The 16,945-nt window shown below is 43.5% G+C and overlaps 1 protein-coding gene across 2 annotated transcripts in view; it reads left to right on the forward strand.

The window, feature by feature from the left end:
* Positions 1 to 14,865, forward strand: part of DDAH1 (dimethylarginine dimethylaminohydrolase 1) — a 54,726-nt gene extending 39,861 nt beyond the window's left edge. For both annotated transcript variants that reach the window (XM_035332992.1, XM_035332993.1), the window contains 2 exons: positions 9,747 to 9,890; positions 10,349 to 14,865. In XM_035332992.1, coding sequence (XP_035188883.1) covers positions 9,747 to 9,890; positions 10,349 to 10,465 — 261 coding nt within the window. In that variant the 3' untranslated portion in view covers positions 10,466 to 14,865. The remainder of the gene's footprint in view (positions 1 to 9,746; positions 9,891 to 10,348) is intronic.
* The last annotated feature ends 2,080 nt before the right edge of the window (positions 14,866 to 16,945 follow it).

A 16,945-nucleotide genomic window follows, 5' to 3' on the forward strand; every position in this document is an offset into this window, starting at 1 on the left:
AGCTAGTGACACCAACTTTAAAATGTGACACTGAGTTTAAAATGTCCTTAATTGTCTGCAGGATGGAAGCCTGTTCTCATTCTAACTGCCATGCATACATATTTCCTTGCACATTTGCTCTTCATTTTTTTATAGATCCTCTTCATGAGCATAATCCCACGACTTTACATTTCCCAACAGGATCATTTATTCTGTCAGAGCTCAGCAGAGATTTGTTGTTTGTTTCTTTCTTTTCCATCTTGTGATAGTTCAAGATTTAAAATGTCTCGGTGCCCAGCTGATATAAAACCAATGTTTCAAATCTGCTAAGGATCTCCCCTGCTGGACGCTGCTTGAATTATGGAAGGGGAGAGAGGAAAGTACAATCCTGGCTGGCTTCGATTTGTAGCCTGACAGCAATGGAGGGAATAGGGTAACAGCCTAATTGCTTTGATGAGCAATGAGCACGAGCTTAGGGGAGCTGTGAAACAGGAGGATGGTCCCTTGGTTTCCTACATGGCTCAGAGTGGCTGTAAGCCTGCTCATTCATTTGAACCTGAGGAAGTTACTGTCTCATTAGAAATCACTGCGTGGAGCTCTGGGAGTGTGTTCCCAGCCACATCGCCCTGTGCTCTCCCTTGAGGAACTTACGACAAATGGCTTTGGTTGAAAAGGTCTGTTCCTGATGCCGTGAGGTTGATTTAGTCTGGGATGGAAAGTGCCCTGTGTCTTTCCCTGTGAAATATGCACAATCCTAAATATTCAGGCTCAGACTCAAAATGCCTCGTGAGCTACAGCCTGATGAAGTTTGCAGATATCCAGACAACCATACTCTCATATAGAGTGTTTATAAACATGAGCAAAATTCAAGTACAATACTGGTTACTCAGAGCTGCAATTTGAACTTGAGCCAGGACTAATCTGAGAACTCATCAGTTTGATTAAAGCCTTTTGCACAGCTCGGCTAGTCTTGTTGCAGTGCATAAATTTAGCTATTGTAGCCAAAAATATTTTTTGTATAAGGTGATTAAATGATGCTGATAACTAGCCGTCAAATAGAGCAGATACCACCATTAATCAAGGCACAGTGAAAAGCGGATACATTTTGAAGAGAATACGCTAAATAACAAGGTAATCTAGCAGATTGTTGTTTAAAAGAAAATCAATTATGCCAGTTTTCAGTGTATTTCTGTGCATCAGAGACTGAGCAGCGTGTTCATGTGTGTGTAAGGGTTATATTTGCTCACACTCTGCGAGCTGGGTTTCTCTTCAAAGAAATGCTATGAAAAGAAGTGAGTAAAGCATCTCCCTCAGAAATGATAGGAATGGTTGTGCAGCATATCCCTAGCTTTGTCTAATGTTTGAATTCTTGCTTTTTGACCTAAGTGATTTTTGTATTTATTCACTTCCCTCTGAAGAAAAAAATAATCAGTTGGTAATCGGTGTCTCACATCCTAGTGGAAATAAAACTGCCTTAGGATCTCTGTGAGGTGCTTATCTTTGGAATTAAAAGCTGCTGCCTGACTTTGGGCTGATTGATGGAGCAATAGCAGTGCCTGTCCGCCTCTCCTCGCAGCCTGTGCAGCCTTGCAGTTCCCTGTGCTCCTACCAAGTCATTGCCTGTGGCAGCCCAGAGTGCTGCTCCTTTAGCTGGATGGCTCCTTGTATTAAGCCTCGACTTTGTCATTGTCATTGCTGTTCTTCATGTCTGCTCTGGAAATGCTGTTGTACAGGAAAGATGTTGTTGTTTCTGAGTACTTGTGGTTAGTCCAGTTGGTTTTGTTCTGTAGGGTGTCTTGGTGGGCAACAAGTGAGCTGCCGTGTCATGCTGGGCTAACATTTTATAATTAAAATGGGATTTTTTTTTTCTACTAGCAGTCTTATTTCAAAGACAGCAGTTTTTCTTGATCTTGCTGGTGCGACTCATATATCCATATGATTCCATAAAAATAGAAAAAGAAAGGACATCTGGTGCTCAAGTCTGGCAGAGTGCTGTTTATCATGAGTGTAACGGAGAGCACTGCAAGTGAACTATGAAACGAGTGTACAGGGTTTAGGATTATAGAGCACATGCTAGAAGCAGATAATAAATCAGAAGTGACATTTTAACCATGAAATCCTCTTCAGACTCTGGCAAGTATAGAGTATTTATTTGGGCTGCAGCTGAAAAGAGACGCTTAAGGAAACTGGGTGAAAGAGGGAGACAAATTAACTACAGAAACTACTGTGGCCTGTCCTGGTTTCACATCTGAAATGTTAACATCCCTCTGCTGCTTGCAGCATGTGTTTAATTCCTTCTTGCAGTTAACCCCATTCATAATTCCGTCACTGAATGTTTGCCGTGGTTGTTGGGCAGATAAAGCCTGGGGCAATTTTTTTTTCTGTTCTCTCAGTGAAGCCAGGAGTTCTCCAAACGTGTCACCTTTGGGCTCTGATCCTACATCGCTGGAGGCTCTGGCTGGGGCCCTGACCATGAGCACGAGGAGTCCGTTTCTGGGCTGGTGCTGGGCAGTGCTGCCAGTGCACGCTCTGCTCCCCGCTCTCTGCACCCAGGGGCGCAGTGTCTGGGGCAGCAGAGCAGTGCGAGCTGGCCTGGGACCCAGTCAGGTCCAGTTTCAGCAGCAAAGGCAAACGCTAGGATTGCAACGGGATCAGTGCTGCCGTATCTGCTGCCACTCCTGCCTGTGCTCTCTCCATATGCTAAATCCTGAAAATTCTCCTGCTGGGAAATAAGGCTGCCCTTTGCCAAGCGCGAGGCAGGGCGATGTCTGGGCTGTGAGCGGTGTGGCTGGGTGACAAGGCACCACACTGAGCACGGCCAGGCTCACCTCCGCTTCCCCTGGCAGAGCTGCCTGCATAGGACCCAGTGTACTGGAGACACCTGCATGCGGAGCTGCTCCCTGGTGCCCCAACCTCACTAATCAGTGAGATTTCTTTATGATCAGGACAGTATCAGAGTACATACAGTACTGGAGTACTCTGACTTCAGCAAATACCTATCTTTTTTTCTCCCTTTGAATAAAAGATTGGACATTATTGCCTGGCCTTGTTATCGACTCTTCCGTTCAGTATCTTCTGTGGGGAATGGAGCTGTGCATCCATCTCCTGGAGTATTCCCTGGAGGACACTGTTACAAATGCAGCCCCTCTGTTTTGGCAGAGGTCGAGGAAGTCTTATGAAAACCACATCGTAAGCACACAGTAGAAAGAAATCTCTTCTGGGCAACTAGGTCAACTAGTTTGTATCCAAAGCTATGATCACAGCCATGCTTTTAAAGACTTGGGCACAATAAGTTACAGCATTGGCAGAGTTGCCCCCATCCCTGTGATTAAATGCCTTTTTTTCTTACTGTGCCTTGGATAACTCAAGTCCCTGCAGCATGTGCCAGCTTTAAGAAGCAGAGTGCTGTTTACCTGCACTACTGCAGGGATGTAGTGCCTGCATAAAAGCTTTGGACTTCCCAGCTCAGCCACAGAAGTGTCTCCAGAATGGACACCTAGAAGAAAAGGACATATATCTTGTGTGCTTACAAAGTAGCCTATGCTCCCTGGGCAATACTAAAAGGCTCATCCAGAGCTGCTCCTGCTATTGTCTGTACAGTGGCTTTCTTTTCTAGTAATGCAGAAGTTTGCATGAGCACATTATCTCTTATTCCTTAAGAATTCATCATTTGTGCCTCTGCTTATTCCCTGCATGAAGTCATAATCCTTTATTTACGATATCACAAAGGGTTGCTGTGGAAATTATTACTAATATTAATAACCCAATGAGGATGACTTCAGGTAGGGAATTAGCAGAAAGTGCAGATGAATCCTGACTTGTATAATGCAGCAGCAAAGAAGTTAGTGAAATCCAGAGAACAACTGACAACCTGCTCCTTAAAATAATCCCCCCGCCTCCGTCCCCCCCCCCCAAAAAAAAAGAAGAAAAGGCATGTGCTCTCAGCCTTATAGGTAGGAAAATTAGTCAATTTATAAGATTCTGTGCACTTTCCTTTAGCTCATATTTGCTTGCTCTGGATCAGGTCCTGTGAGACATTGCATGCTTTCAGCTCCTTCTGATTTTCCATTACTTCATGAATTAAGGGTGTATGGCGTCTCAGAGGACACAGGTCTTCACTGGGTACCGGATGACCTGCTGTTTTAAAAAGGCAGCTACTTGTGCTTTTCTTTTAATTACGGTTGGATGTTGTAATGAATCTGCTGTGCTGAATTGAGTGTCAGTGTTCAATTTGTATATAGGCAGGAGAACTGAGTCTTTTGTAAGATACAGACTCAGAAGCGTACTTATAGAATGACGTGTTATATTTGGTGTTGGTTTGTTTTGTTGCTTTTTTGTTGCTGTTTTTTTTTGGTTGGTGTTTTGCTTTTATAAAAGGCGAGGCAAGTGTCACTTTACGTATGCGTTTGTCATCACCGGGAGCTGGGTCAGAGGCTGACAGACGATGTCATTCGACTTGCGTAAATGAGGACTCGCATTCCTGTGCCTTATTTTTCCTTTGCCTGCTCTCTCCCTGGGTTCCTGTCCCAAACGACAGGATGTTCATCCTGCAGGCATCTGTCTGAGAGCAACAGCAAAGGCTAGCTGCTTCCTCTTCCCCACCTCAAGACGCGCGGCCCTGAGGCGCTGCCGTGGGCGGGGGCCGGGGTGGCGGCGCTGTGAGGGGCTGTGAGGGGCCGTGCAGTGGGCCAGGGTGGGAGAGGTGTCTTAGAGAACTCGGCGTTCTGGAAAAGATGACTGGGAGGGTGCAGGAGGGAGGAAAGGGCCCAAAGCCCAGCTGCCGAGAACATGTGGGGGCAGGCGGAGATTAAAGCCGCACGCTGGCTGCGCGCCCACTGCAGACTGGGTGCCGTGGCCGTGGCCGGCTGGGGGCATGGCTGGTTTGGATTAGGTGTGGTGTGCAGTTGTTCTGTTGTACTCGTGGGATCCTGTGCTTGCATCTGCAGGGTTTCTTTTTATATTGTATAAAGTATATTACATCTCTAGGAGATGTATGTGTTCCTCACAAAAACACCCAGATCGTTTCTAGTGTGATTTGCACTGCCCAGACTGGCTGTGCTGTCCCCTTCCTACTGTCGTCCGTCCGGTCCCTCCACCTTCCTGGTGTGATGCTCCTGACAGATTCTGGCATTCGAGCAGAGCACTGGCTCCAACAGCTCCCCTCTCCTGTCCCCTCCTGTCCATCTGGTCACGGTCACTGTTGTCACTGCTGCGATCAAGGAAGCTCTCAGAAAACGTCGCATGACATGATGCCTGTGCAGGCGGGGTGCCGGCACCCAGGCGAGTAACACCATGGCATGGCTCCCCAGCCCCATTCTCCCGCTGAACCCCAAGGCTGCTGCTTTCTTGCTCCAGTGTCAATTATTTCTTCGAAATGTGATGAAGCAAACTTAAGAGGCAGAGACAGGGCAATAAAACAGTGAATGAAATTCAGTGTAGATGAATGTAAAGTGATGGGGCTGGGAGAATGGTAATGTGAACTTCACATACGAAATAATGTGCTCTGACTGGTCATTACCACAGAAATAAGATCTGATCAAGAAATGGAGATTGTCATCTGAGCTGAAAGACAAATGGAGAACATCATTACGCCACCAGTTAAAGCTGTGGTGTGTCTGTGTGCTCTGTGTTGGCTGTTACATGCCTTTTGCATGCCCCATCCCTTCATTAAAAAAATAAAAAAGACTTGGGAAAAAGTAATAGGTGGACAGATACCTAGAAAAGCTTGCATAAAGGTACAAACTAAGCAAGCTATGACTATTACCTGGAAAAGAGATAGCTAAGAGGGGATGATAGGTTCCTATAACACCGTGAATGGTGTGGAAAAGGAGGTTGGGGATTGATTGTTCTTTGTCTCTTCTGGTGGGAAAAAAAAAAAAAAAAAAAAAGGAATTCTAAGGGCCAGGAGCTTCATCTTTCTTCCTCAGTTATTCTGGTAGGGAGCAATAATTTATATTCCTAAACAAGTGCTCCTTCCTCCAAGCAGAAGAGAAGCGTGCTGTGCTTCCAGACTGCCCAGTCAAGCAAGGGAGATGTTACTGCCTATTGCTGGGTTACTCTTCTCATCAGCGTTGGTCACCCTGCACCCCAAAAAGCCATCATTTTCATCATTGCAGGCAAAGACCTGATGTAGCTTAATCTTTTCTCACAGCTTTCAATCTCTTGGGTTAAAATCTCCAAGTTTGCTCTGTACCCCAAGCCAAATGTTTCTTACGCTTCAGTGTAAAACAGGCAAAACTTTGATATGCTTGGAAAGAATGAGGAGAGGAGGGATGGAAAAAATATCATAAACAGTTTTTTATAAGAATACCGTGACTAGAAGGGTTTAGGAAAGGTAACTGGATGGAATGTAGAAGGGGAATGATCCTGTGGGTGTGGAGTTACATGCACTTGAATTGGGCTTAGGTTTGTGTTTAATTTTTATTTTTTTATTTTTTCTCTTAAATGCTAGGGAAGGAGGGCTAATTAAAACTAAAATCAGAGCCTGAAAATTGACAGTTTTGTTTTTCTATCAATGTGATACGGGCATTCTTACATACAGTGTTTGCTGTCATGTTGGAAGAGGAACAGTTGCTGTGTGTTTGTCTTTGCTTATGGGGTGCTGGAGGTAAAAAGGCGTGGGGCTGGTCGCTGCGTCCCATAGCTACCGGCATGTGAGCAGGTCTCGGATGGCAGCAGGGCTCCAGCTGGGGCTTTCCTCCTAGAGGGACAAAGTGTCTGGGCCTGGCCTGCCTTAAATGTGCATGTGGTCATCTCAGCCCAGCTAGCGATAATAAGCCCTGAACACATACACATTTTTCCTTCGTGCATAATGCTGCTTCATATTTAGGATTATTTAGCTTATCCATTACCTCAGTTGTCTGAGGACACACTGTAAAAACTATAGAAAAGGCATTTTAGGCTATGCGAATGACTTCAACATAAGGAAAGCATGACTAAGGGCTGAGAGAATGTGCAAAGAAAATTACCATCTCTGGGCTGAAGAAAATTCCCAGAAAGACTAGGCATGCGGGAAATGCCTGACTGTTAACATAGCTGGTCATATGTTTGTGGGCAGAAAGCCAGCCCAAACGCATTGTGCGAGGGCTATAGTCTTTGTAAACTAGCCATTTCCAAGAAAATACATATCTGGGGGGTATATCTGATAGAAAATATGATCAAAGAACCTTGCTTTTGTCTTTTTCTCTGCCTTGTAGTCCTGTCTGGCCAGGTGCATGTGCTCAGTGACTTTATGCAGTGAGTTTATGTCATAGAAATATGTAAGACCGTGGGTCAGGTTAAAATAACCTGATTACATCATATCAGCATAATTCTGCTGGATTCAGAGTCTCCCCGTGGCACAGGTCTGGGGTGTTATTGCCTGTGCATGCTCTCAACAAATTGGTTTTTGGAATTTTATTTCAACATGCAGACATAGTTATAACAGGGATGAAAGCTTGCAAATATGATTTCTTTCTTATCTTAAAAGCCAAGGAAGAGAGTAAATTTATATTGCCAGACCGCCAGTTACTAATAAGTGCTTTCTTGTGGCTGTGTTGTTGCTAACAGAACCCATCCCCACTGCCTTAGCTGGGCACTCAAACTCCCATGTTTCTCTTTCTCATTTTTCTACTCATTTTTTCTCTTCATTTGTTCCCAAATTAATTCATCCACCACTTCTCTGCTTGTTAGTCTTAAAGCAATACTCCTGATGTGCCCTCACCCTCATCTCCCATGTTTCCTGAAGCTGGTTTCTGTCTGCTGTGGCACAGCAGGAGCCTTGCACTTGTTCTTCATTTCTGCTCACTATGGGTGTTCCGGAGCATTTTATGGAAGCAAATGAATGGGAGATGTGTCCATACCCTTCAGTTTGAGAATTCATTTATAATTTCTTATGGAAATGTTTCAGAGTGAGTCACAATGTATTTCTAATGAATGAACTGTTTCTACAGAAAACTCCTAATATAGGATTCTGTTACCAACAAGGACTGGAGAAAGCACAACTGTTTGGGAGCTGAGCGAAATCTAGGCAGTGGCTTTTCCTCTACCACTGCATGCATTTCAGTGTGGATTTAGTAAATATGTTTCCTTAATCCAGACTTAAAAAGATTTTTTAGGAAGGGGAGGCTGTGGGTAGAGGACAAGTCTGCAATCTTGTTACGAGGGACAGCAGCAGCAGTGGGTTGCAGGCGTCACCTGCTGCTGCACGCCTGCAGCATTGAGGAGGGCTTTAAAAAAAAAATACATCATGGCAACGGAGCGGAAACAAATTCATAAATAGGGAAGTCAAACGTGGTAAGTGCAGTAATAAAAATACATCCGGTAAAGTAAAGGTGCAAGGATTTTTCCCCAGCAAAACACATTAACCTTTTATGGAGGTAGATGTGACCTTGGGAACTCAGCAGAGATTCATAACTTAAGAAGGAACAAGAAATAACAATCTGATAATGCTTCCTCAAGAATGCATTGCATTCTTCGGTACGAGTTTCCATGTTCTCCACGGGATGTGAATGACTCAGGCTGCAACGTGAAAAATGCATCCAGACCTATAAAGGAAATACTGTAGCTGTGGAAGTGTGAGTTGTTTTGGTACTTCACAATATGTTGTGGATGCAGTTCTTATAATTCAGCTCCATATGGCATTTTTTATGAATGAGTAGTAGTACAAATGACCTTACCAGTAATTTGAAGTTAAACTTAACTGTGCCTAAGATCAAAGTTTTCTCTCTGCTACGTGATGCAGATCTGCGGGATTTCCCTGAGAAGGGAATTTAGTTGAAGAATTTTGTGAACAGAGTGCTAGTTTATCTTTAACATAATTTTAATGTGAGTATTTTTAAGCTGGAAAAAAAAAAAAAAAAAAAAAAAGCTTAAAAATCTGTGTGGGAACACAGGAGGGTTAGGCGAGAAACTGAAACACTTGAATTTGCATCGGCTTTGGGTAGGGCCAAAGCTTTGAGCTTTGTTTGCTTCTGCATCACTCTAGGTCTCTGTCAGAGAAGCTGGTGTAAAGCTGGAGTGGTACAATGGGGAGCCAGGCTTCTTGTCTCCAGGCTTTTTCTATCTTTAGTAAAAAGTTGAGCCTAATCCAAAACTCACGATCTCAGGCTTCTCATGTGCTGAGAGTCTCTGTCTCAGAAATTCTGCCAGGATCCAAATTTGAGTATGAGCCCTATATTTATAAATCAAACTTCTGAAAACCACCAGCTCTACTGCTCTGACAAGGTTATTGTGTTGTCCCCTTGGGAACGAGGATTAACTCAGACGTGCCTTCTTGCGTCCCGGCACAGGTGCCTAGTGAAAGAGTAACTGCTTGGAAAGCAGAAAGGAGGTCCTTGAAAAGAATTAAGATTGGGCTGATATCCAAGCTGGGAACCGTTCCTGTCCTGTTTGTGTTAATTCACGCTCGTTTTATAAATATTGAATGATGGCTGCTTTTCTCAAAGGTGCTGAACACCTATAGTTTCAGTCCAAGTGAGCGGGAGGTTTGCATACTCAATGTGCTTTCCTTAAGGAAAAGCCCACGGACTGCTCGTTGAGTACACTGCTTAATCCTGCCATTTCCAGGAACCGTTTGACAGTTTTCTACTGCTCTTTTTGGGTAGGGTTAGTAAATTCTTCCTTGAAGGCAGAGATAAAGACAGGTCTCCTTACTTGCTGCATAGCAAAATGGCTCTTGGCTGACTTGGCAGTTGTAATTAGCACTTTTGGAAGGATCTGTTCTTGCATTTGTTTGGGCCCCTCTAATGTGTTTGGTCTAAATAGCTGCACTTTGTGTCTCCTGGCAGACCATGCAACAGATGAGTGACCATCGCTACGACAAGCTGACGGTGCCCGACGATGCCGCCGCAAACTGCATCTACTTAAACATTCCCAGCAAAGGCCACGTCCTGCTGCACCGAGCCCCCGAGGAGTACCCGGAGAGCGCAAAGGTGAGAGAGGTGCTGAGCGTGGCTGGGAGACCGCCAGTATCCTGGCCTCTCCGGGAAGTCACTGGGCACTGAAATTCGGTGCTTTCCAGAATGGGTTATATCCTGACATGGAAAAAATCAGAGGGCAAAAGCACTGGCTTTCGAAAGGTGGGGGTGCTGGGCTCTATGTTCATCTCCACTGCTGATTTAATTTTGTCTCTTGTGCCCCTGGTGCTTCTTCTGCACAACTGGGAGCAGTAACAGTTCCCCTTGGTGCAATATTGATGTGTGTGAACCTTTTGAGAGCTGTAGACAGAAGGCCACATACGCCATAAATGTTAGCATTGATTACAAACGATGAGGCAGCTTAGCACCCACTGATCCAGGCATGCCTATTCATTCTGTAAATACTTAGAGAAAAGGGAAAATAAGGAAGTGTAAAATGTAATGATTTCTGTTCTATTTTCTTTCCTAAATAGGTTTTTGAAAAACTGAAGGACCACATGCTGATTCCAATAGCCAACACAGAACTGGAGAAAGTAGATGGGGCACTCACCTGTTGCTCTGTGCTTATTAACAAAACTTCAGAATTATGAGTTTACAGAGTCCCTCCCTTGTAACTGGCAATAATGTTACACACAAGGTAGACGAATCTGTATCCACACTTCTATTGTTTTTATTGACAATCTACTGTACCACTGTGCTACTAACCCTTGTTTACAAATTTTTTGCTTTGTGTAATTTTATTATGTCCTTGCAGATGGTATTTAAGGTGGATGTATGCTTTTCTTGAGGGGCACATAACTCTGAAGCATGTTAGTCCCATGGGCTAGCAGAAGACACTTATAACGGCTAACCCCTCACATTAGTGATTTAACTTATCTGTGTGAAAATTTTATGAAAACCAACTAATTCTCAGCACTTCAAGAACCTCTGTTGTCTCTGTACTGTTGCCTTCTCCTGTCTTTTTCTCTGGCTTCCTTGATCTGCGTCTTTTTTTCTTTCTTCAGTCTTTCATCTCTCTTTCTCTCTTTCAGTAATACAAGGTGTTGGTGGGGACTAAAGAAAGTTCAGGGGGCTCATGAACTTGGTATCTTGTGTGGTTGGGAAGCTGGAACAGTGGGCAATAGACTGCTCGCTGCCTCAGCCATATCACATTGCTGCTGCTGGGCAGAATCGTGCCTAGAATCAGTTTCAGACGCCAGGTAGCAGTTTTGGAAAAAGCTTTCTCTGATGGGAGCATTCAAGGGCAATGTCTGCCTGGGAAACTTGGATGACAGAAAAAGAAATCGCAGTGCAGCCACATACGATGTCCTGCAAGTTCAGGTCCTGGTTTGCTGCTAATGCTCTGTCTTTCACTTTAGTGAGAATGAAAGAGGAGGTTTTTTTAAAGGCCAGATCCCAGGGAGCACCTGAACCACAAAAATGAGAAGTTCAGATGCTCTTGGAAAAGTTAAAACTATGAAAGTAAGCAATTTTTAAAAAATTTTGTGTCTTTGTCCCTCTTTTCTGCTATTTTCTTTTCTTTTGGAGGCCACATACTAGCAAAATTCAAAAGGAAAGGCTGATAGAATGAGTTGAAGGACAGTTATTCCTGGATTATGCTCATGAATAAGGGAAGCTATTGTTTCCTGAAAGATTGGCATGTGTACTTTATCTGCCCTTGGGGTAGTTTTCCTTGGAACAATGACCATCTTATTTTTTTAATTGCATGAATATTTACTGTGGTATTCAGTTAAAACAAATACAGTTTTTGTAGCAAATTCCACAACATGTTTACCCACTGAGTCATACTTTTTTTTTCACCACAGTAAAGTGAAGCATTCCCCATTGTATTCACATGCTTCTTGGTAAACCATTTGTAAACTAAGGATGGAGAAATTCCCAAACAGAGGCAACAGTGGGAACTCTCCGGAGACTGACGAATAGTCTGAACATGTTATCGACTTCCTAAGCACCTCCTCCACCTTTCCTGAACCACTTGTGGCGTGTTTCTGAGGTATAGTCAGAAGTGAGTGGCAGGAGGGGGATGCTGCATTCTGTAGCACAGCAAATAGTATTAACCGAGCGCACACTTTGGTATCCTTTGGAAACCCACCTGATTTTTCACACAATCATAAGGTGGGAAACACAAGTACATATATGTATAGGTTCTCCACAGGGCATTTCTCACCCCACGTCAGTAGCTAACGTGGAGCAAACATCCTGGCAGCCATCAGGATGCATCTCATGTCTGGGTGCACTGTACGTTGTGATGACACGAGGCACCATGAGGGAGAGAACAATGATGAGCAAATAAAATGTATGTAAAAAGATATGTCCCAAAGGAGGTCTTTCACCAGCCAAACAGCAGGTGTTTTTATGGCTGTGTGCTGTCTCAAAGGATTCTTCTGATGTTTCTCCTTTGTCTCCTCCATTTCCATGAGCCACAATTTCAGCCTGAACTACATGATCAGGCTCTAAAGATGTAAATGTTGCAGAGGGAAATCACCGTTCTCCCCTTCCCTCAGTGCTTTTTATGTATCTGGTAGAGCATCTTACATTTTAAAGTGAATTGATACTAAACAAAGATTTTGTGCCAAAAAATAACCCTATACTATTTAACTATAACTTCTAGAGCCAAGCTTTATGCTTAAAAACATCTGTATCTGTGGGAGCTGTTGTACAAAGCCCGAACAGAACCCCCGACCTGTCTGTACACCCAGGGCCTGGCTGTACCTTGCCCCATCTTTCTGCTTCAATCCCTCTCCATCATCTCAGTGGGGAGCGGGAGCATCCAGCTGTCCTGTGCCAGTTAGCCTGTGGGGTTTCCATTCAATTCAAGTCTCAAACTTCTTGTTGCATTTTTCCACTCTCTTCCTCAGACTACAGCTTCTAGTTTATGGTACAACAGGCACTTTTCTCTTTTAACTCCAAGTGAATTTTCCTTCTGTTGCCTCAGTTCTCCTACTTCTGTCTTCTTTTTCTGCACTCCCGTCTCCGTGCTGTTCGCTTCATAGTGAATGGTCCTTAATTCTCTCCCTCCTCAAGTAGGTGCCAGGTGGGAGGAGAAACTGAGGTGTCCATTCTTACTCTGAGGGACTGAGCTGGAGGGATGACCGTCAGCAGGAGCTGTACATACAGAGAGTGACAAGGGACATGACTCCTCTTCAGGATTGCTCCAGAAAAGAGAAAAAAAGTGGTGGACATTGTTGATACCTTGTGTCCCTGGAAGCAACAGAATAGGTGATAATGGCTTTCCCAAGGGAGGGAGAGGGGAGAGTGATCTCAGAGCTGAGAATCACCTCATTTTCCAGAGAGGCTGTTGTTGGTCTTTCACCTATTGCCATTTAGGTTTCCTTGCCTTCAAGGCTGTATTTTGGCATACAGAAAGAGCAGAGGAGTGGCTGAGGGATTTGAATTCCCTCAGGTGGTTATTACAAACTGTACTCAAACTATAGGTGCAGAATTTGGGTGCTCTAAATCACGTGCTTTGTTTCCGTTTGACATAGTTTGTCATACGTGTGATAGCCTCCTGACATAGATGCTCTAAGTCAAATCTTTGATGCCAAAAGTTACCTAAACTGGTTGATGGGATTGCCATCACCTCTCTGCTTTTAGCATTATGCTTTGTTATCACATTAAAAAGCAACAACGTTAAAAGCATTTCAGTTTGTGCATTTACAGTACGGTACTAAGAACTAGAGTCATGCCAAATGCTGCTACTTCTTGCTGCTTGCTACTTTTTCTGCTGAATTCAATTGCGAGGACATTTCTGCTGTAACACACATACATCTAACGGCCATCCTGTGCATCTTGTCACTTGAACATTTCTCAGATGTCTGATGTGAATCATCATCCTTGATTAATATAAATAATAAGATGAAATCCCAAACCAAAAAAGGAGATGAGACACTGAACTGCCCACACAAAACATTTGATAACAACTGTCAGGCTGTATGACATAGGTCAGTGCAGAAAATCTTGTGGTTAATAGCTCTGCAATGGGGTTTGAATTACTCATCAGTATTTTTTTTCTATGACCAAGCAGTTTAGCTTAGATCAAATGAAGGAGCTGCAATGTGCATTAAAGATCTTTCACGGATATTATCTTTACTATGAGTTTAGAAAGATCTGTGTTATGTGGGTTTCTCTCTTTAACAATGTGAATACAGTATCTCTCTCTGCAATGAAAATGTGAATGCATACTCTACTTATAAGATAATCTTGAATTCTTCCATTTCTGCATTTTTGTCATTTCCATGCTAATGTAATCCTTTTTGGTCTTAAACAGGTGCCACTGTATGAAGCTGTTCTCTGACTTTTTGGGTCTTTTCCATGTAATAGGTACAGAGGTCATAGGCAGCACCATGTCCAGTTTTAAAAATAAATATTCAGTGAAACGTAGAACAAGGAATCTGCTTTTTCTGTTTGTTCACAGCAAATTGGGGATGAAATATGGAAAAAAAAATCAGCTTTTAATTTCACTCATCTTCTTAAACATTATTTCAATGAAGTCAGAGCCAAATTACTTTGATGGAAAATACTGGCATTCATGTAGAATCATTTTGGGAAAATAACTTACTATTTAAGATTCTCTATTTTTATTTTTATCAGTAAGGAAGCTGAAAAGATAAGACTGCTTAAAGAATGGTATTTGTTAAGTGATTGTGGACAAAGTATCATTGGACCTCGTGTATTTTCAGAAAAGTTTTAACTGGACGTATGATGTAACTTGTTTAGAGTTGCATGTGAATCGTGTTAGTCACTGTTTTACATTGTATTGTTCTGCAGTGCACAAATATGACTACTGAACACAGAAGTGTTACATTTCATCAAACTTAAAATCTTGTTGCAGTATAGTTTCCCACTTTTTGTGCCAAAAACATCAGTACATTCCATAATCTATTCTAATAGAGATTTGCACTTTGATTTTTTTCTTTCTTTTTGTGATCCTTTCAGTTTCATTACTATATATCCCCATCACAATGGAATAAAGTGTCAATTGTACTGTGAACTATGTAGTTTTTGCCTCTTATTTTGAAACTGCAAGCACATGCATTTAATTTAATACTGATTCATGCCATCTTTTTATTTGGAAGCTTGCTAAATACCAAGAAATAAAGCCAGTAATAGACACAAGTACTAAACATTTAAGCCTGTTAGAAGAAATCTTGATTCTTTAAAAAATAAATCATGATTTTAGACTTACATTTAAGAATAATGTAGATAGAGGAGGTAGGGCTAAGTGTGCTAGATGCAGTGATTGCAATTGATGTAATTCTCCAAGATAACTAAATAGATGTTAATGTAGTACAGTATTTTTCTGTACACTGTGTTTTTACTGCAAGTTGCAACAAATGAAATGACAAAGGTATAGTGGCGTGACCATTGTTTTAATTCTTTCTGTAGCTCTTGTATCTTTCCCTCCTGCAAGATGTCAAGAGAGTTGGCAGCATTTCAGACGTTGCTTTGTGGTAATATGACAGATGGCTGCATGTTCTATATCTAAATCCTACTTATTGCGTGCTGCAGATGATGCAGGTGGGGATAATCTCTGCTTGTATTCTTGTGCTCTAATATGACTAGACGGATACCAGGAGTAATGATATTAGGGGACAATGCAGTTACACCCACCTACCTCCAGGAAGCCTTGGGTAAGTGCTCGTAGGCCTTCAGTGCCACCGTGTGGCAGTCAAAAGTTTTAATTGTTTAAGGGCTCAATATTGTTGCTTCAACTCTTTATTTAGGAAACCCAACATAAAATAACAGTAGTGGAGCAAAAGAATTACATCAATTCCAAACTGTACAGTTTGGCTAGTAATAGGACTTTAAACAGGCTATAATCTAATAGAGCCTCCTGCTGGAGAAGCAAGGATGAGGAAATGTTTTGTTATAGCTGATCTAAATATAGCCTTTGTACTAATTTACAGGAGTTAAAAGTAAGATTTTTATAATTCTGTATTTAAATTGGTGATAGCTCTACTATGGTAGCTTGGCATGTAGTAAACTGCATCATTTACACGCATCTTTGTGTACCCAGGTCTACAGAAGATAGTTGGTACCAATTTACTTGAATTTGTTACTAAAGGGCAAACTTCTTTGACTCAAATTTATTCTGTATGAACACAACATATGTACTTAATCCTGTAAACAAATGTAGTGTCCAAAATCTTCCCACCTCCCTTGAAAAATGTTGCAACTCACTCCTCATGGAGGCACACTTCTCAACATTGAACTGATGCTAACCTCCTGAAATGAATGCTGAGAGTAGTCTTCTTCCAGCTGCCTGGACCATTATTTTTTTATTATTTTTTTTATTTTTTTTTTTCAGTAAATCTGCTAAAATCTATTCTGTTCTCGTATTCTCTAACCACATGCCCTCCTCCCCAGTTGCTCAAGTTAATTCCTTTCAGTTTCCCTCATGCTGGCCTGCATGGCTGAGGAATCCAGAAGCCCAGCTCTCCAGACGTTGCGTGGCTTTGAACTGCACCTCTTGCTGAGCGAGGTTATTAATAAATACCCTAGGTCCAGAATGCACAGCAGCTATTTTTATCAAAGCGTTGCAGGGAGCCAGCGAGGCCTACGGCAGCATTCGCCTTGGAGAGAAGGAGCCAGAAGGCGTTTGGTTTAACGAGCAAGGATGGAGTCAGGAGCTGGGGGGCACTGGCCTCTGCCGTGCCACAGCCACCTCGCTGGGAGCTCCACACAGCCTGAAACCTTTCTTGGCCATTTTGGGGACTGTGATGTTAACGCTCGGCTCTGCAGGGATCAGCTCTGGGCCAGGTAAGAAGGGTGAGTATCCCCTGTGTAAGTGTTGTGAGCGGAACCAACGTGCTTTTTGGGGAGCCGGATCAGCCGGCAGTGCGAGGCAGACACCAGCACGGCTACACCTCGGGTAGCGCTGCACTGGCAAGGCAGAGCGGCCCGGGCCGAGCTGTCCCGGGGGTGCCGCAGCCGAGAGCAGCGGGCGGGCGGCGCTCAGCCCCTGCCCCCCGAGGCGGCCCGGCGCGCGGCAGCCATCTTGAGAGGGCGGGCGGTGACCGCGGCCCCGCCCCGCCTGCCCCCAGGGGCCGCGCACGGCCGCCATCCGCCCG

Source organism: Oxyura jamaicensis, chromosome 8 (genome assembly GCF_011077185.1).
Source record: "Oxyura jamaicensis isolate SHBP4307 breed ruddy duck chromosome 8, BPBGC_Ojam_1.0, whole genome shotgun sequence".
Classification (NCBI taxonomy): Eukaryota; Metazoa; Chordata; class Aves; order Anseriformes; family Anatidae; genus Oxyura; species Oxyura jamaicensis.